Source organism: Arvicanthis niloticus, chromosome 6 (assembly GCF_011762505.2).
Source record: "Arvicanthis niloticus isolate mArvNil1 chromosome 6, mArvNil1.pat.X, whole genome shotgun sequence".
Lineage (NCBI taxonomy): Eukaryota > Metazoa > Chordata > Mammalia > Rodentia > Muridae > Arvicanthis > Arvicanthis niloticus.
Window position 1 is genome coordinate 37,652,812 of NC_047663.1, and position 20,124 is coordinate 37,672,935.

General features: G+C 45.6%; 1 protein-coding gene across 9 annotated transcripts in view; it reads right to left on the minus strand.

The window, feature by feature from the left end:
- Window positions 1-382: 382 nt before the first annotated feature.
- Acaca (acetyl-CoA carboxylase alpha) overlaps window positions 383-20,124 on the minus strand; it is a 264,876-nt gene continuing 245,134 nt past the window's right edge. For 8 of the 9 annotated variants that reach the window (XM_076936129.1, XM_076936128.1, XM_034504319.2 and 5 more), the window contains 5 exons: window positions 19,720-19,832; window positions 10,455-10,609; window positions 9,683-9,853; window positions 3,919-4,055; window positions 383-2,438 (listed from right to left, as the gene is read on the minus strand). In XM_076936129.1, the coding sequence (XP_076792244.1) occupies window positions 2,315-2,438; window positions 3,919-4,055; window positions 9,683-9,853; window positions 10,455-10,609; window positions 19,720-19,832 (700 nt within the window). In that variant the 3' untranslated portion in view covers window positions 383-2,314. Of the gene's footprint in view, window positions 2,439-3,810; window positions 4,056-9,682; window positions 9,854-10,454; window positions 10,610-19,719; window positions 19,833-20,124 lie in introns of all 9 variants that reach the window. The other variant, XR_013111129.1, reaches the window with a different exon arrangement.

Below are 20,124 nucleotides of genomic sequence, written 5' to 3' on the forward strand. Positions count from 1 at the left end.
TGCCACCACTGCCTGGTGCTGAGATCTTTCTTGTCCCTATCCTAAACTGATTCTCTTTTGGAGGAGTGACTTATTAGGACTCCCACCCAGATCTTGGCAGTAAAGATTCTATAGAACACTGTATGGGAAACACCATTAAGAGAATTTGTATTCAGCTGGAGGGATCTGGAATACTGGCAGTGTCAGGGCACAGGGCAGGCCAAGGCCAGCACTGGACGGCTCTCCTGTTCTTATCCTGTTCATTCTTAGCAATCAGGAGACAAAAGCTAGCTGGTATTGTAGAGCCAAGGAGGCGCTTGTCTCTTCTCTGGCCCCTGCAGCTCTGTGGAAAGGGGACCAGATAATGGGTGGCTGGGCATGGACTGAAATGACAAACGGTGGCTCTTCTACAAATGTGGAGGTTTATTTCAACAAAACGTGAGAAGAGTGCATTGGACTGAGGCCCCTGCTCGTTGGCGTGTGTCCATCCACTTCTCACTGACACGAGTGAAGGCTGCGTTGTGAACAAGTGGACAGATAATATGGCAATCTCTGTCCAAGCAAGTCTGGGTCAGTACATCCTTCACCCTCCTCCCTCCGTAACCGTGCATGTGTAATGGGCTGTGGGACCCTCGGACTGCTCGTGTGCTGTGGCTCTGACTTCTCCCTATGAGACGTCCCGGTCCTGGGGATGGAGCAGCAGGGAAAGGGAGTGTACAAGCACAACCCACTTCCCCTCTGAAGAAACCGCAGGACAGGCCTCCAGGAAGGCAGCTTTCAGACCAGCAGGGGTGTGTGGGTTTGGATGTGCTGTAGCTAAGTGTAGAGGCTGGAGCCAAGTCCCATCCTTACCTACCAGGTAAGCAGAGAACCAGGGGCCAGGGAGCTTCCTTCTGGACTGAGGATGCTTCCCACCTGACCCGGCCCTGGCCCTCCTGTTCCTTCCACAGGGTCTGTGGGGGTGGAGCAACTTGCATCTATAGTCCTTGGATGTCCACTTGCAATGTGGCACCATTGAGAAGGTCCTCTGGAACATCTGTGTGAGGCGCTCCTGAAGGGGCGGTCAGCTCTCTTCATGGAATCCAGGTTAAGGCTCAGACTGAAGTACTCACTCAAATGGTTTCTGTGGCAGGCATCTTTCCCTCCTTGATCGTCGGTGACAGATGATTAGTCATGAAGTAGGAAGTGGATGTCACATCAACGCTGACCATCTCCATTCGTGTTCTGGGAACACCAGTACTGAACCATAAGCTGCTTTCTTGGGTAAATGGGTTGTTAAACTCTGGGCTACCCCTGAGGAGGCTGTGTTGCTGGCCATGGAGGGCCCAGAAAGTCTGCAAACACCAGCACCAAGACTGAACTGTAAGGTATCTTAAGGGCAGGTGAATTCTTGTTCCCTGGAAGCTGCCTACAGCAGGAAGGCCAGTTTCTAGTGCTGACAGCACAGGTGTCATCAGGTGGGTGACCTGCCATACCTTCTGCCAGGAATAGGCATGGCCACACAGTGACCACCTGCCCCCCGAGGAGACTTCTGTCCTGAACTACTCTCCCCCATCACCAAGAGGAAAGAGCCTCTTCTTAGTTCACCACCTCAGGCTCCCGCACCATTACTCCATGACTACACAGTGACAAGGAAGGTGATGGCAGGCTGACCATCTCCCCAGGAGTACTGAGAGCCACTGAGGTGGTTGAGAGTGACCAGAACAATGACGTGGTCTGCTTTTGAGCCTGCTTATTAGATCATGGCTTTGCCCTCATCTCTGTGTTCTCATGGGCCTGCGACAGATTTTCTGCTCTGACATTTCTCATAAATAGTTATCTTCTGTGGTCAGATGGGGACCGATCCTCTCTAGTGCCTGGTATGTGCCTGGCTGCACGTGGGGTAGTGGTTGATGGGCTTGAGTCTCTTTCCTCAGCCCCAGCCCTCCCCTGCTGCCTGTGGCTGTGGCTCATGGGGCAGGGGCTGCAGACACCTGGACACTGTTCACATGACCCTATGCTGGGGCAGGCAGGACAGGAGGGCAGTCCTGCTTTAGTCTAGTAAGACCTCATGGTACAGGCATGTACCTTTCATTGCCTTCTCAGTCCTGTGTGTGGAAAGAGGACTGTCATCACAGCTGGGCTAATAAATACTGAATTGGGTATGTGTGCCTGGGCTTTGTGATCCTACAGCCCAGGATGTCATGCAGAGCCTGAAACACTCAAGGGGAAGCAAATGCCACTCTGACTCCAGTCCCAGGCCTCCAGTGCCTTCTCGTTACAATGGTTTCAGATGGGAGAGGCAGCCCTAGGTCTCTTCTCCGGAGACAGGGCAGGGATGGCTGGGAAGCTCCTCCTACGTGGAAGAGGAATCCATGGTGGAGAGGATCCTCACAACCTCTGCTCGCTGAGTGGGGGAGATGTGCTGGGTCATGTGGACGATGGAGTCCATGGCCACTTCTGGATTGGCCTGTACCAAGCTGGAGAGAAGATTAGCGATGGTGAAAAAAAGATAGGTAGGAGGGTCTTGACTGGCGTGCTTAAGAACTGCCAGACAGATACACTAACGAGGGCAGCTGTACACACCGTGTTTACCGTGTCGTGGACTTTCCTATGTTCAAATGTCCCCAGTAGCTAGGAAGTGGTATAAAATAAACTAGAAAACATCTTTCTATGCTGGGAAATAAGGAGTAATTAAAAAAATAACCCCCAAAGAAAAAAATGATGGGGACACACTGACAGTGGTGCCGGCACAAAGGGCACTTCCTAGACAGAAAGAATTATTTTGTTATTTTGTTTCTAAATATCCCAGAAGTAAACTATAACAGAAGTAACTATAAGGCCAGTAGGAATGGTCTACATCAGTACTATAGAAACCTATCGGGAAGACAGGAGTTCTTGCTTGCAGAGCTTGAGTAGAGAACTGTAGAAGGCAGAGCCCAGATCAAGCAGCAGCTTGGCTAGGCAACAGAATTTTTACACCAGGTCAGATGATCTTTGGGTGCCTTTCAGTGGGTGCTCTGTGATGGCCAGAATACTGCATGTATGATGATATGGCCATAATGCAGAACTTGAATCATAAAAAAACATCAGATGGCCTAAAATAAGAATGTTCTACAAACAAGACTGGAGGCTGGAGAGATGGCTCAGTGGTTAGAGCACTGACTTCTTTTCCAGAAGTCCTGATATCAACTCCTAGTAACTATATGGTGGCTCATAACAGACTGCAATGGGATCTGATGCCCTCTTCTGGTTTGTCTGAAGATAGCTATGGTGTACTCACATACATACATACATTAAGTAAATCAACAGACAACCAGGGCACAGCAGTGCAGAGGACTCCCACATGCTCCAGCACTGAGCCAACCACACTCATGGGAAAACTCCATAAAATCTTTCAGTTAGTAGCTTACTAAAGGTGGTCACTTTACTGTGACCAGCTAGAATGTTCTGTCCTTAGAGAGTCAGCACACAATGTCAATAAGGTAAGCATATAAACAACAGGAGAATTACTAGTACCAGGTTTTACTTTTGTGACTTTTGTGACTTTTTTTCTAAGTAATATATTTTCAAATGGTTTTATGGACATCTCTCCAGGAGATGCCAGCTTTCCCTCCTTCTAGAATCACCTGCATGGTTTGAACATCTGTACTTAGAGTAAACACATGAGTAACAGTGTCCTGAGCCAGCTGAGAGGACGCTGTGTCTCCAGGGCTGTGTCTGCATCTGGGTCAACTACAACAGTTCCGGACAGGAAACCACAGAGATTGGGGCAGCATTATCTCCTAGTTTATTCTAAACTTTTTATTTTAAAGAACTTCAGCCGCGGCCTCGAGGAGCCTGTGGCCTCACCTGCGGATCTGCTTGAGGACATAGTCCCCGGCCTCAAGGAGCCGGTGGCCTCACCTGCGGATCTGCTTGAGGACATAGTCCCCGGCCTCGAGGAGCCTGTAGCCTCACCTGCGGATCTGCTTGAGGACATAGTCCCTGCTGATGTATTTGATGTTCTCCTCTATCACGGAGCGGACGCCATCTTCCTCTGTCAGTTGCTTCTCTAGCCACTCCACCAGGTCCTTATTATTGTCCCAGACGTAAGCCTGCAAACACACAAGTCTTGGTCACACACCAGGGGCCAGGCCCAAACACCCAATTGTCTAGTATCCCAAAAGCTTTCTGGGTGTAAAAACATTGTTCACAGTTCTCCTTTTGTGTTTGGATGTGGAGAGGACAGGTTCCCGGTGGGGAGTTGCCTTCATCTGTCTTCCTTCCTTCGACCTTCAGATGCTGACATGGGAGTCTGTCCAGTGAGGCCCTGGCATCTACTGCTCTACCTCAGTCGGTCTGTGTGGAGCAGGGTACTTGAGTGTGACCAGGAGGCTGCTTCCTTTTTGAGGAGCAGAGACACCGATCCTCAAGGGCCATGTCTGTCCTGGCAAGTTGTGGCCAACAAGGATTCACACTGTGCCTTGGCCCTCTAGCTGGTGAAACCTGCTGTGCCTGGTTAAGATGCATGGGAGCAAGGCTTAGAGGACAACACACAATACAACTTGGCTGCTGATACGGGAAGTCTTGGTGCTGCAGCATCGCCACCCACTCTATTAGCTCTGAGAGCGCGGCGGAGGGTCAGGAGGTCTGTAGCCCTCACAGTCTCACAGCCCACCTCTCGCCTCCTTTCTTTCAAGATCATTTAGCTGAGTATCTGTGAGGCAGCTGACTACATAATAACTCAGGAGTGTGTTAGAAGCCCTAATAGCCTTCTCCTTGCTCTCTTCTCTCATTTCTTTACAAATCATTTAGGAATCGTTTTGTTAATGGTTTCCGGAAAACCAAGTACCACCATTAGGGCTCATTCATATTTATGTCATTTTGTTTGGGTAATTAACCACAAAGCTCGTCATTTAAAGGTGCGCTACCCTTTTCTGTTATCACTAACGAAGTCAAAGTCAGAATGACAATGAGTTTGGTGCTGTAATTTAATAGGTGGGCACTGTAGGGACTCTGAGGAAACCCAGATACAAGCAATACCAAAAGCCACAGCTGCCTACACAGTGTAGATGGAACATTCTAAGAAGAAGCATCTGGCATTAGGAAAGACACTGGGTTGTCTTCCAACAGACACCATGCTTTAAAAACACCATTTATTGCTAGGTGTGGTGGCTCACACTTCATCCCAGCACCTGTAAGGCTGAGGCAGGAGGATAGAGGGTTAAGGCCAGCCTGGGCTACACTGAGGCAAGGGTACAGGGTGAGACCCTGTGGTTTCCTTCAGACTCATGTCCTCCTGACTTAGCTGGTGAGCTGGCTGTGCCTGGCTGTCTCCTATGGCTGGATCACACGTTCCCAGGCCTAAGGAGCAGTGAGCCTTTCCCAGCAGTCTGTCTACCTCTTTTCCTGGCTCAGATTTGCTCACTTTGGGCATATCCGATAGAGGTCAGCTCTTCTCACAACACAAGCTGGGGACTCCCCTCCTCTGTGTTTCATTCCAGAGTAACAATTCTGTGGGTCTGCAAGAGGGAAGCACTTTTGCTCCTACAGAAAACTGGGTCAGACTCTGGGTGCCTTGCTCCTGAGGTCCAGCTTAGAGCTGGCCCCAGAAGAGTGAACACACTTGGACTCTAGTCACTGCCACCTTTATAAACCTGGACATTTCCTCACTGGTGACCAAAAGTTCTCTGTGGCTTGAGGACTGCACACCCTCCCCAACTGAGGAGGATTTGGTGGAGAGAGGTGCAAAAAATAAAACAATAGCAGCTTTAGCTTCAGAAGGAAACCAAACAAAACCCAACTAGATTCGCTCAGGAGTCCTAACGCCTTTACTTTAGGAGAATATTTAATACTCTTATTAATCATTTTTAATCCGTTTGCTTTTAATTAAGAAACAGCATGATGCTTTGCTATCAACATATGCCAGGGAGCAGATTAATTGTGGCTTAAGATAACTCTCCTTGATTGGTGTAATGCATTAGCTAACGAGATGCCAGCTTCTAACGATGCTCACACACTACACTGGAGAAAGTCAGCTACCCTCTAGAGTAAACACTCCTGCTTCCCCTCCTGCAGCCACAAGCTACAGTAGGTGTTTCAACATTTTATAACAGTTCCCAGGCACAACTACAGCACCACATTCTAAGCTTTTAGATGCTTAAAATATGGACTCTGTGTATGAAACATGCTGTTTATTCAGAACACGACTGGATGACACCACTAAGCCCGAAGCACATAAAGACTATGAAGTATACGAAACTTTGTTTTTAACAAAAAGAAACAAATTTGTGTTTTCTCAATGCTGTTTTATTTGAATCAGTTTGGAAGGGTTTACCATGCTGTCTTCTAAAATAGTTATGAGACTCGCCATTACAGCCATGAGGAAGGGCAAGCCACCTCTGTTCCAAGGGGGAAAAGTCATTACCATGTTCTTCCTTAGAATTACAAATATGTGCTACCTACTATGGATTTTAAACAAGTATAAAATGCTGGCTACTAGCCTCACGACAGCCGGGAACCCATTTGCCTGACATCCCAGCCAGAGCATCTTAGTATCAATAAAATATCAATAATTAAATATCACAACACTTGCTTGTCTTACAATACACGTTCAACAGAGACTCTTTCTGCATCAATGGATAAGTATCTCAGGCACCACTCAGCCCCACTAATTATATGTAATTATTAGTCTGGCTTACAAAATGTAAATGACCTGTTTGAAAAGGTTCATTTCTAATGCACTGGACAGCTGTTAAGCTCTCCCTAAGCAATGGTAGAACAGGGCCAGGGAGTGACTAGGGCACAACCTGGTGGCTGTGAACCCTGACTACCACGCCTACAAATGACTCCACTGTGTGGGCTGCTTAAGAGATGCTTCCAGCTGGAGAGAGGCCTAGGAGTCATCTGACCTTGTGTGTATGGAGGGGTTTGGGGGTGGGTGATGAGGGAGATATACACACTCTAGAAAGATTGTTCTCAATATATCAATGTTTCCAAGGTTATGACCTTCCAACACCCAACATGCAAGGTCATTTCTTTCAGAGGCTTTGGAGAAAGATCATGCAAGCAGTGGCTTGCTAGATTCCACAGCTGGGCCAGACAATTCCTGCCATTTTGCCCTTACCTCATCCCTCCGTCGTACAGTGAACTTATCTGTGGGTTGTTTGAAGCAATAGAGACCTATCAACACAAGACCCATTCCATTTGTAAATCCAGAATAAGAGGAAGCAGGTAACTCTGGACAATTAGAATAAATTAGGGCACTAAGCCCTGAGGACAGTAGTGTGAGCCAAGCAATCCTTCCAGGATATGTCAGTATGAGCAAGTCTCATGCTTTAACACACCCACCCTCCCTCCCTCCCTCCCTCCCTCCCTCCCTCCCTCCCTCCCTCCCTCCCTTTCTCCCTCCTCTTCTTGAGACAGGGTCTCACCATGTATTCCTAGCTAGCCTGAACTTATAGAAATCCCAACCCTGAGTTTTGGGATTAAAGGTATACCTCACCATGCCTGGCTGCTACTTAACTTCTAACATGCTTTGCCTTTGACACTAAATCTTGTGATACTATAAACATTATTCCCATTTTATACATAAGGGATAATAATGTGTTCAAGCAAATAAATGTAAAACTGGAAACCTCAGAGTCTAAGATCTCAAAACCCACTTTTTCCCTAGAGTTCCATGGAAAGTCTTAGCTGTGATTTCTCCTGTCAGAGTCTGCAGGCACAGAACCAATCAGCCTGTTAGAAAACTGTACACATCAAATTGTGGAGCTAGAAATCAAGACCAAATCATGTTCATGAAGCAAGCATGTGCTATGTTTGCACACCTAACTCAGCCCAGAGCTCATGGAGCTGTTCCTTAGGGAGCTGTAGTTAGGACGCTGCTTCTGACCACATAGAGACCATGAACCACAAACCCAAGAACTTGCTCCAATAGGACTGCCCAGTGGACCCAAGCGCAATCCTGGAAATCATGGGATGAAGGTTTCTAAAGGAGCAGAAGTTTCATATCGCTCAAGAAAACAAAATCTCTGGGGGAAAAAATACAAAGCATGGCTAATAAATGGCTATCACTTCATGACTTCTGCACCAGTAACCACACCAAAATTCTACCAGTCAAAAAGACTAGTACTCAAAAAGACTCTACCAGTTTTTGTGCTTAAGGGAAACAGCACATGAAATCTGTGTTAGAAGACTGTGTGTGCCTCCATACAGAGTGCTTCAGCCATTTCCTAACATCAGGCAGTTTCTATGGTGGCCCTGCAGAGGCAACACTACACCTTGAACACTGCAGCCCTTTCTTCTCTCAAGGGCGCTGCCGATTTTATCACCTATCCCACACTAACCAGGTCCTGCTGAGCCTGCAGAACGTGGCAGGAGGTTTCAAAGTCACATGCCCTGACTTCACAGGCTCAGCTGTCCTTCCTTTCTCTTTTTCCTGTCCCCTGGCAGGAGAGCTCACAGGGAATGCAATCTTCTGTACACATGGCAAAGAAAATAGTATCAACTATTGGGGATCCCTGGTATTTAATGCACAGACAGCCTCTTCCCGAGCTGTGTGCCTGCAGTGCCTTCTGCACTCAATCCAGCCGGCAGCCTGTGCACACACAGCTCGCACTGATGAGAGATAGCAATGGCTGGTTTCTTTAGACAGGCTGCCCCCTGGGAGGATGCCACTAAGGAGCAAGCGAGGGACCTATCTATTCACTTCATGCTTGGAGGGAAGCTATTCCTTCTCTTCATCCTTGTGCCCACCGAGGCTGTGCGCGTCCATTACTGACTAATGTGGTAGGGAGGCGTATGGGCCACACACACACACTCCATTTACCTAGCTGGCCACTCTTAACTGGAGAACAACCTCCTATTTTACACTTGCATGACTTTCAATGCCAACTTCCACTAGAAGCTGCCAGTAGCCACTGACAAAATTGTCTCACTCAATTATGATGGCAGAGACTGACCTTAACCTGAACCAAATGTCAGAGAATGTCCCACTCCCCTGCTGCACATCTGAAATATTTATCCAAGAAGCTTCCCAGTCATAAAGAAACAGGCAGACTTAATGCAAAGGTGAATTTCAGAATCACTGGCTTTAAAACTGATGGTGAGTCTTACAGCTCCTTGATGAGAAAGGTCGTCAGCAAAGACTCCAGGTAGCCCTTTTTGAGGAGACTGGAGTGACCCTCTGTAGGACAAGGCCACAGGCCATTTTCCATCAATATCTGACAGTCTCCAAAGATTTTGATCACACAAGTAATAAATGACAAAGTATATCTGTCTAATAGCCTGATAAAATAGGACCAGCAAAATGCCTTAGTAGTTAAGGACACTTGCTGCCAAGGCTGAAGACCTGAGTTTGATCCTGGGAACCCACATGGTAAAAAAAAAAAAAAAAAAAAAAAAAAGAAGAATCAATTCCTTCAAGTTGCCCTCTAACTTTTGCATGTAAACTGTGGCATGCCTGTGGAGGCAGGAATACTCTTTCACGGCTAAGCTCCTGGGGTCTAGCGTGTTGTAAGTGTTACAAATGGTTTGCTAAATGACTCTGTAGCTGCAGATAGGCCTTTCTAGCTTTTCTAACAGGATCTGATAGCATAGCATTTGGTTGTGTGTAAACAGGAGTGGGTTTGGGTATTAGGTTCCTCTTTTATGCCCTGCCCCTGGAGGCCTGCAAATTCTTTGCCAACTCTTGTAACTCTCAGGTGTGCTGGACAGGTTTGTTGGTAAATGCCTCACATACCTTCACTGTGCCTTCCACTTCTACAAACCAGCGTCTCAACATGGCCTGGATCTGGCCATCAGTCAGCTCAGGGTTGGCATTGTGGATTTTCTTCTTGACCAGGTCTTCCAGCAGAAGGCGCCTCAACCGCCAGTAGAAGAAGGTGCGGGATGTTTTCCAATCTAAGATATCCTAGACTCACAGGGAGCAAGAGTGTTCAGGAATTAGTGTGGTCACTGTAGCACTAGCACTCAAGCTGAAGGGACCCCACAGGCATAAAAAGCTTCTCTCCAGGAAAGCCTCGGACACTCCAAAACTGGCCTGACCTTCCCATCCCTCCACTACCTCCCAACCAACCACAAAAGACTGCAGAGCCAGTAGCCTGCTAAATGCTACCCAAGACCTCACAGTGGTTTTGAGGAAAGAACTAGGAAGGTAATAATCTGTTTTGAGCAGTCAGCTCAACATTCATGCAGATCAAAGGTGAATTAGCTGTCACCATAACCTTGACATTGTAGTAATCCAGTCTGAGGATCACCTGGATTGACGTCACTAATGAAGGCACACATGACTCAGTTTCCTACTAGAATCCTCAGAGCTGTGTCAGGATTCCAAGGAAACCTAAATCATTTTGACAGGGGACACAGAAAAGGGATGAAAGATCTCCTAAACAAAACCGGAAATGGTTTGATCTGCATAAGCTATGCTGATCTGGCCCTCAAAGCTCCCTGCTTGCATGCCTGTGTCACTTAGAAGGCTCTGACAAGTCAGAAATGGCAATTGTGTTACTTACGTTAATGACACCCTTCTCCTGCATCCGGCCTGGTGTGTCGTGCAAGTCAGCAAACTGCACAGCTACCTGATGGTAAATGGGAATTAAGAACTCCTCTCGCTCCTTCAACTTGCTCTCCAGCTCCTTCCGCTCACTGGGGCTTAGCTCTGGGGTGCCTGCAATTACATAAACCTGTCTGTCACACTCAGCAGTGACCAGAAATCTTGGCACAGATGCAGCCACCATCCTTCCCTCCAGGGCCCCGCTTTCCACTGTGGTCACTAAGTCTTTGATGCAGAACAGAATGTGAGATGGTAGTCCTGTCCTTACTTTGTCACAGGGAGCCCACCTGTCTTCTTTGTCCTATAGAGGTCACAAGTAGTGGTGGCAATTCTGCTCTCCAGGCCTCTTCTGAGCAGGTGAAGTGACCACCCTGAGGTCTGGACCTCTCTAATCAGTGCAGTGCCCTAGAGCAAGGCTCCTCTATCCCCACAAGGCAAGACTGGTGCAGGGACACCATGCCCATCATCACTGAGGAACATTAGAGCAGCTGGACTAGCCAAGTATAGTGTTTTGTAGGAGAGCTTCCCCTGAGAGCAGAGCACAGAGCAGCAGCTCTGGTTTTAGCATGTCCTCAACAGGTGCCTGGGAAACTGCTAAGCACCAAGTTGCAAGCTGCTGAACTCCATAGCCTCTACTGCCAGATTTGGATATGCTTATTCTCACAGTAGTACAATTCAGTCAAGTAAAGCAGGTTCCATGTATTATTCCCTGGTTTCCCAATCCCTGACCAGGTGACAGAATTTCAGGAGGGGAAGAGAAGAGCAGCTGTGTGGATGCTAGGACTGCTAAGTGCAGAACACACAGGACTTTATTTAGGCAGAGACTTTTGCTCCTTGAAGAAGGATGACCACTCCCTCAGCAGCCAGGTTTTAGTAGAGGTGTTGCTGTGTTTGTGATTCCCTCCCTAATTACTTTCAGAATGGGGTCTGTAATCAATACTGACGATTTATCTGCTTGCCAGGAAAGGAAGAGTACATCTAGCTGAAGAAACAATAGGTGACAGCCTGGTGCTGGGGACAATCTCATGTGTTGTGTCACCAGCACTGACAAATACATCAGCACAGGTGTTGGGTGCAGAAGAGAAAGCTCTGTTCCAAGCATAAACCTGTCTGGAAACAGGCCTTGTTTCTCATGCCATTATGAATCACATGCTTATGAATGGCCCCGGGCTGCTAAGTGAGCCAGAAGTATCACAGAGAAGGACAGGGATGGAACTCTAGCACCTAGCTTCATTTGTTGGGACTTTTTGGATGCCCAGCTCCACCTGTTTTACAGAAGCAGGTCCAGTCCCATGGGTCTTGGGTGCTCTCACTGAGGGCAATCACTGACCTTCTGCCTCAGGCCCACTTAATCTTCACAACCACCAAGGCTGTATTTGTCTTAGCACCTTACAGGTAAGGACACTGAGAATGATTGTGACGTATCAAGGCCACAGAGCAAAGGAGTGACAGTCAGGACTTCTCTGAGGCATTTGGACAGTATCACACTGCCGGTTTTACTTGGAGAAGACATGACCTCAATAGTAGTGGACCCTTTCATTTCAGAAGGCTAAGGCACAGTGGAAGGATACTGAATAAGGAGGCACAGTCATCTTAGTCTTATTGTGTAGCTAAGACCAGGGCAATGTCTATAGCTTCTTTTACTGTTTTAGTCAAGAATGTAAAAATACAGTTTGCTGGGGCCCAAAGCATGGTAGACTGAGAAGACAGTTCAACAGGGAACTCCAAAGTCTTCAAGACTCCTCTGGGTAAACAGCCAACATTGTACTTGAATGTACATATGCATCTATATGGGCCATACATAATTTATTGAGCATTTATTTTGTGTCAGGCACTGCACCTGAGTTTCTCAGGATCATATATGTCATAAGTAGACTCTCTCTCTCTCTCTCTCTCTCTCTCTCTCTGTCTCTTTCTCTCTCTCTCTCTGTCTCTTTCTCTCTCTCTCTCTCTCACTTCAGATATAGGGCCGTAGAGCTGTTAACCTGCTGCCAAGATGAATCCTCAATGCTTTAAGTATTTTTCAGGTTGCTTCATATATATTATCTCTGATTCTTATATCCACCTTTCCACGTTAGAAACCAGAAAACAGAGGCTCTGAAGCACACAGTGGTACCTGGCTGTTGAGCAATTCAATCTGGCGTTACACTTGGGTCTGGCCACACCCAAAGCCAGTGCTTGTTCTCAGTAATGATCCTGAAAGTGGCTAAGCAGCTCTCCCAGCATAGCTGGTGAGTTGGTTCCTTGTGTTTGCAGAGCAGCCTCAACGTTTGAATGCAGTAGGAGAGGGAATGACAGGCTGAGGAGAGCCTTCTGGAAGCAAGCCAATGGTTTTACCATGTTGGAGGAAAAGGGGAGGATGGGCAAACTGCACTAGGCTAGAATTTTGAAGGAATAATGAAATAATATGATGGTCCTCTTGTCTTTCCGGGAGTCAGAAAATGAAGCAGTATTCCCCAAAGGCCACCTCAGAAGAGAAACAGGGAAAGGAGGGGTGCTGCCAAGTCGTAAGCATGTGAGAAAGCCCAGGGTCTGTGCTTTGTTTCGAAGGAAAGTGTTTCTAAATCTTTTATGTCCTAGGAGCAAAGACTGCTCTCGAGTGGGTGCCACCCTTGTGCTGTGCACCAAGGGCCCACTCCCTGTACAGCAGAGCAGCCAGCTCCGGTAATGATTTAGGGGAGATTAACAAATATGTCAATGTCTATTTTCTGCTTAATTTAAAAGCGGCGTCTATAAAGATTTTTGACTTCTGAACCCTGTTCTCCTGAAAGAAAGAAGGTAAGAATGAGGAGGGATAAAGAGTGATTATCCTATCATTGATCGTTTGTCAGGAGCGTTTCTTATTCACTGGACTATTGTAAAAAGCTAAGCTCTCGATCAATCCTGTAAGCTCCCTGTACAATTAAATATCTTGGAATGGTTTTCTTTCTTTTCTAGCCAGATTGCAGGGCCTCAGGGTTTTTAGGAAAGCGTGTGTGTGTGTGTGTGTGTGTGTGTGTGTGTGTGTGTGTGTGTGTGTGCGCGCGTTTAAGAATATGCTCGACAGAGGATAGCCATTCTTTAGAGTCCTGCCTTAGAGAAAGGTAGGCTATTCCTATCCCTTCACAAAAACCAAAAGTTCCCATGAAATACTAAAAGCCAAACCTATGATTCAAGAATTAACATACAGAGTAAAACACAGATAAGCTTCACTAGCCTAATCAAGTGTCAGGAGCTGATATCACCAAGATGCCATGATGCTTCCATTTCCTCTAATACGGCAGCCCTGAAAGGTCATGACCTTAAAGATGAGGAGACTAAAAGACAACAAGTAACTTGTCAAATGCTGCAGAACCAGGAAACCAGAGGTGGTACTGGTGGCCTACAGAGTCCAGCTATAGTCCTGGGTCTCTAATTTTTTTTAAATATTTATTTTTTATGTATATTAGTGTTTCAGTCATCTATATCTATATCTATATCTCCCATGTGCTTGGTGCCTACAGAGGTCAGAGATGTCATTGGAGCCTCTGGAACCAAAGTTACAGATGGTGTGAGAACGTGGGTTCTGGGAGCCAAACTCTGGTCTTCTAGAATAGCAACAAGTGCACTTAACTGCTGTGCTATCTCTCTGGCCACAAGTTCTGGGTCTTTAAAACAGCTTAAACTGATCTACAAGTATCCCAGTCCAGCAGCCTGTCTGGCTGAAGCCCCAACAAACAGTGCCGCATGGAGTGCTGGCTTCTGCAGCAGCTATTTAACACAGAAGATGGCAGAAGAGAGCCAGCCCTACCGCAGGTCAAGTAGATACAACCCAGGGAGTTTGGGGGTTTGGGGGACTAGTAGGGAGTAGGGCTTTAAAGCCTAGAACAATGACCGTCAGAAAGCATACCCCTCACCCAAGCTTGGTTTCTCATTTATAATCCTAATCTGGGAAATGGGGATAAATATATATATATATATATATATATATATATATATATATATATATATATATATATATATAAATAATAAAGTTTTTAAAACACTCTTAACTTGTCTTTTAAGAGGCCTATGTAAATCTAAACCTAACTTTAACTTTTATAGACTTCTTTCTCCTAAAAAAAGAAGTTTGCTTTGATTGGTTAAACATAAGATATATAAGAGCTAAGAGCTGAATTACCCTCCCCACAAGGCTCCTGAATGCCACAGATATTAAACCTGTTACTGAAAAATCACAAAGACTGAACTCTTCTGGTTCAAATGTAACACCAGAAGTAGCAGTTAGAAGAACTATGTAATTATGTTTTCTATGTTGGAAAAATTTCTCTATGAGGATAGTTTAAAAAAAAATCACAAAAAAGCATTTCTGTATTTCTATATACATAACATGTGCTTTAAAAAAATTTTATGTGCATTGATGTTTGGGTTGCATGTATGTCTGTGTGAGGGTGTTGGAGTCTTTAGAACAGGAATTACAGACAGTTGTGTGCTCCCATGTGGGTGCTGGGAATTGAACCCAGGACCTCTGGAAGAACAGTCAATGCTCTTAACCACTGAGCCATCTCTCCAGACCTAACAGGCATATTTTTAAAAAAAAAAAAAAAAAAACAAGCCACAAAAGCATTCTTGAGAAACTGTAAATTAGATCCTGCTTTAAATGCCCCACGGGAGCTATTGAGAAGGACCCCTGCAGTGAGTCCCTTGGTAAAGCACATAATCCTTTTGTAATAGGAATAATTTCTCCCAATGTATCTGTTTCTCTCCCCCAACTCCACAATCCTATCTTCATATGTCTGCTTTTTTTTCCCCAAAAGGGGCCACACCTACTTAAACACAACTGCAATGCATATTGATTCTAAGCGGAATCTTCCCAAGGGATGCCTAAATCCAGAAATTCCTTGCAATAGTGTGAAAAATATCTTATTCGTATTTTAAACAATCCTTACAGTACACTGAATAAAAGCGAATAGTTCTCCTTCAGTCCCGCCCCCTGCCCTCACACAGACACATCCACATGAGAAAGTGAGGGGGCAACACAGAATTTCCTGAATTCTGGTAGAGAGATTCCTCTCTGGCCTTTGCAGTTTTCTCTCCTCAAATCTGACAGGTCAGGGTACATGGATCCAGTTAAGAACAAGAAGGGAAGAGGGCCTTGGACATATTCTGATATCAGCTTCCATGTGGAGAGAAGCCTGGGTTTACTTGAACAAAATCCCTGCTAAGCCCTAACTGTAAATCACAGCTTTCTGGGAGAGAGCAAGGCTTGTGGATATATATGCATACATATATATGCACGTATGCACACACACACACACACACACACACACACACACACACACACATACACACACACAAATGGCTCTCCCCTACTCCAAATGCCATGGTCTCACTAAATTACATCAAGCTAAATAGGCTGAGAATTCAAATGAGGAGGTGTGTCTTTAGCTACTACCAACTATGTTTTCTCAGCTTCTCTTTTACAAAGGACACTCTAAGCATTACAGGTGAGATATCACTTTTAAGGCATAAATATTGGGATATCTTTCCTAGTCTCAACTTCCTAGGCAAAGACACCTCTTTCTGCTTCAGCACTGACTTTTTTTTTTAGTTCATAACAGCTTGAAGAGATGGGAAAACACACACTTTTGATAGTAACTCCTGAATCTCCATCACCCAAGATAATCCTTTTCTGGTCATTCTTGCCGATAAAGAGGTAGCTTTGGAGAAAGGCATCTGGAAGTTTTTACATGCATATCCTCAACTGCCACAATACTCCAAATGCACCAGGTACTTGGCCTATTAGGCATATTAGATCCTAGTTAGGCTTGAAGATCAGGCAAGGGCCAGCAAGGTACTGAACCTGTCAGCCATCAGGGCAGTTTCATATGGGTAGAGTTATGGAGCTACATGGCAGGCTGCCTAGCTGTCTGATAGAGAACAAGGGTCCCCTCTGTGACTTCTTTGCCCAGGTGCTCACTGTACTGAGGCAGAGAGACACCTGGGTACTAATAACTGCTTTGTACTTGGGCTCAATAGTTCCTTCTCCATCTAAATTGATCTGACATTTCTCTTGGATAAAGATCCATGGGAAGACCTCAGCTCACCACACAGGAGAGGCAAGGCTAGCCTAGCACTCCTCTCCCCACTATTCTCCTGCTCTTTTCCGAGAGGCAGTACTAGGATGATATTAAGACACAGACAGGCCTTGGAGGACCCGGACTCTGTTTCTAGAAAAGGAATTTGATATCCTTAAGCCACAAATGGTAGAATGTAATCCTCAATGACTGCTGCATCTGAGAACATGGTCAGAACTGGCTCAGTGATGGAACGTTCTGCCATCTCAACTTACTATTAAGGGCAATTATTTCATTTCAAACAGAAACCAACATACGCTGTTATTACTGTAGATCTGCAAGCCTTCTCTTCCAAACTAGCTATAGAACATGGTAAACACTCATTTAAGAATGTAAGTTCCTGGTTTCAATCCTTAGCTCTTTCCTTTAATCTACCTATCACATACAGTTTGGAAGAGATGACGTAAAACATTCAGAAATTGTTATTTATATCCTTAGTGAGTAAATTGTAATTTTGTGCAGCCAATCAGTTTGCACAGGTCTGTCTAGGTACTCTGTAGCTGCTCTCCAGTACAGAGGCTGATTTGGAAGGAAATCAGAAATACAAGATAATACCCACTCCTATAGGCTTTTGCCTAAATCAGATTTTCTCTGTGCAGCTGGTTTTAGCTCACAATGGGAAAGAATCCCTGTTTGATTTAGACCAGGCTCAGTATTCAGCTTAGGGACTGAGAATTCTACTCTATACTCTCACGTATATTTACTGTTTGTCTTGGAAGCCTTGTTTAATCTTCATCTTGCTTCAATTTTGCAATCTAGACAATGAGGTAATTTTTCACATACTTTGTAAAAGGCATTTGGTGGTGTCTGGTTGTGGGCATTGTGAGAGAAGCCAGAGGACACTGCATCTCTCCCCAGACTATGGTTATGTTATGCTGCAGCTCATCCAAGCCAATTGCCGTGTCTAACTATACTTGAGTAGTCTTTGAGAGACTGCAAATACCTGTAAGTAACATACCTTACAGTTATTTCTAATCCACATCCACTCATGTCCCCAAGATGCTTGGAGTCAGAGACTGCTTCAGATTTAGCAGACAATGGACTCATCCATCCATCTATTTATTCATTCATTTATTCTTTGGGACAGGGTTTCTCTGGGTAGTCCTGGCTATCCTGGAACTTACTCTGTAGACCAGGCTGCCCTTGAATTCGGGGATCTGCCTGCCTCTGCCTCTTGAGCGCTGGGTATAGATTCCTCTTTGAGTACCACTATTTGGTCAAGGTTAAATAAATATGATTTTCCTCAGCATGAATAGGAAATTGATAATGAGATGATTCATAACAACTGATCAAGTGGCCATCACTTGGGGATCTCTCCCTTCCCACTGCACTTGTTCCTACAGTTAAAGGTGCTAGGTGGAGCTGGGAGCAGCACCACTCCTGCTGAAGAGAAGGAAGTGTGGGCCCCACACCCCTCACCATGCAGGCCTTCTGCAAACAGATGTGGAGAGGATTCCTCCTTCGACCATCCTGTTACTCAAAAGGATGATAACAGCCATTGGGGGGTTAAAAAGAGGCAGTGAACCCCCAGTTAATGAGTAGGAATTCAGCAGGCAGTGCAAGATAAATGGGGCTCTCTCTGCTTCTGCTAGAGTCAGCATGAACTGCGGCCCTGCGGCTTGTTTGTGGCAAATGGAGTGCGCGAAATATCAAAGGGCAGTGATCCAGAAGAAGACCGACTTTGACAAATTTTAAATTGGCCAGAAAGAAAACCAGGAGAAAAAAAAAAAAGAAAAAAAAGAGGAAAAAAATAAATGAAAGAAAATTAGGCAATTGTTTGTGTCCTACAGTTGTGGCATTGCTGCCTTTGTACAGAATTATTGGTAAAAGCAGCAGCGACCATCACTGGATGCTGGAGCAATTATGAACCACCTAAGTGAGATGCTTATCAGCAGCTGAAGCTTTTAGAGCTTCCTGTGTACAGTTGTAAGTAACTTGCTCTTGGGCTGCAGTCACTTTAATTAAAGTGTATGGGGTTGGTCAAAGGTAATTATCCTGTTTGGAAAAGAAAGGAAAAATCACCTCAACAAATCTGGCGGTAGTAGATTTCCGAGCAACTCCTGCCAGTTTCCCTTTGTATGTGCGTTTTCCCCAGAAAGGGTTAGGCTGCGGCTGGGTTAGTTTTTGGTTGATGTTAGCTGACAGCTAACAATGGGGCACAAACAGGGATTATTGAGGCTCCAGTCACCACTTTGGCAAGCCACCTGGGCCAGGCTTCACCTGCTCAGACTCCACACTACAGGTGCTCAGGCAAGCTTTTCTGATCCTACATGCTGAAGATAATAGAATCCAAAAAATAGAATTTTATTAAACTGTTCCTTAGAACATAAATGAGCTAGCATCTTTCTGCTCTTCCCGTTCACCAGGTTGTACTGCTTTTTAAACTTAACCTCCCTATTCCTTTAGAAAAACAAAACCACAACAAAACAAAACAAATCCTAACAGTCTTTACTGACAGCAAGTGGCTTGATGGGACAGAACCACTCAGTGTTTTAAAAGAATCAGAGTGGTCACAGGGCTCTCAGAGTTTAGCCTCATGGTCTAATCACAAGTGCCTTCCAAGAGCTCTGAAACAAATAAGCAACAGGGCACTGGCTGGACGCATGGTGTGCAAATGCACCCAGGGTACGGCTGCTGCAGCCACTGTTTGGAGGCACAGAGTGCACAATCTTTACTTCCATTTTCTGTAGTGTACTGACTGACCCCAGAACACTGTCTGGGTAGAGTGTTTCAGCTTTTCTATAATGTGACACTGATTCACACCCCCCTAGAAATGAGACAGACTGTCTAAAGAGACAGCAGAAATAAGAAATATTTAAGTCACAGACATTCTCCACCTGATTAGCCTGCCTTCCAAAGCAACTTCTAGCTAATGATACTCCGTGAGAACGTCATCCCAGTAAGTGGGCTATTTGCCCTTTAAGGAAAAGCACATGACTTTTCTTTTCAGTGCCTGCCTTCTATCCTATCACACTATTTCATTCTACCAGGGTTCTTACCATACAGAGGATGGTAAATAAAGATCATCGTGAATTTGATCACATGCTTCAGTGCCTCCTCCCCTGACCTACGAATGCACTCATTACAAATCAGCTGAATGGCTCATTGATTTGCCAGGACAAGCAGACATACCCAATCGCTCAGCCAAGCGGATGTAGACTGGGTCTACCCGACGCATGGTTTTCACCAGATCCTTTTTACGGAATTTGATTTCTACCGTCCCTTCTGGTTCCAGAACGGATCCCCTGGATGCAAGAAAGAAAACAAAACAGTGAACGTTAGAGGAAAGAAGACACAGAATTAGGTCAGTTACAATTTGTGGAACAGGAAATAGGTTCATTACTGTTTTGGTCATGCGTGGTTCCCAGAAGTTACCCCTGGGAAAAAAGCAGGCACCTGAGATGTATCAAAGAGAGGTATAAGAAAGGCCTGGCATAAAGCAATTAAAATAATTCTCATTACCACACCAGTAGATTCCATCTAAAAGAGAGAATACAGATTCCACCGCTGACAGCTGACAAAGGTGACAGGTAGCAC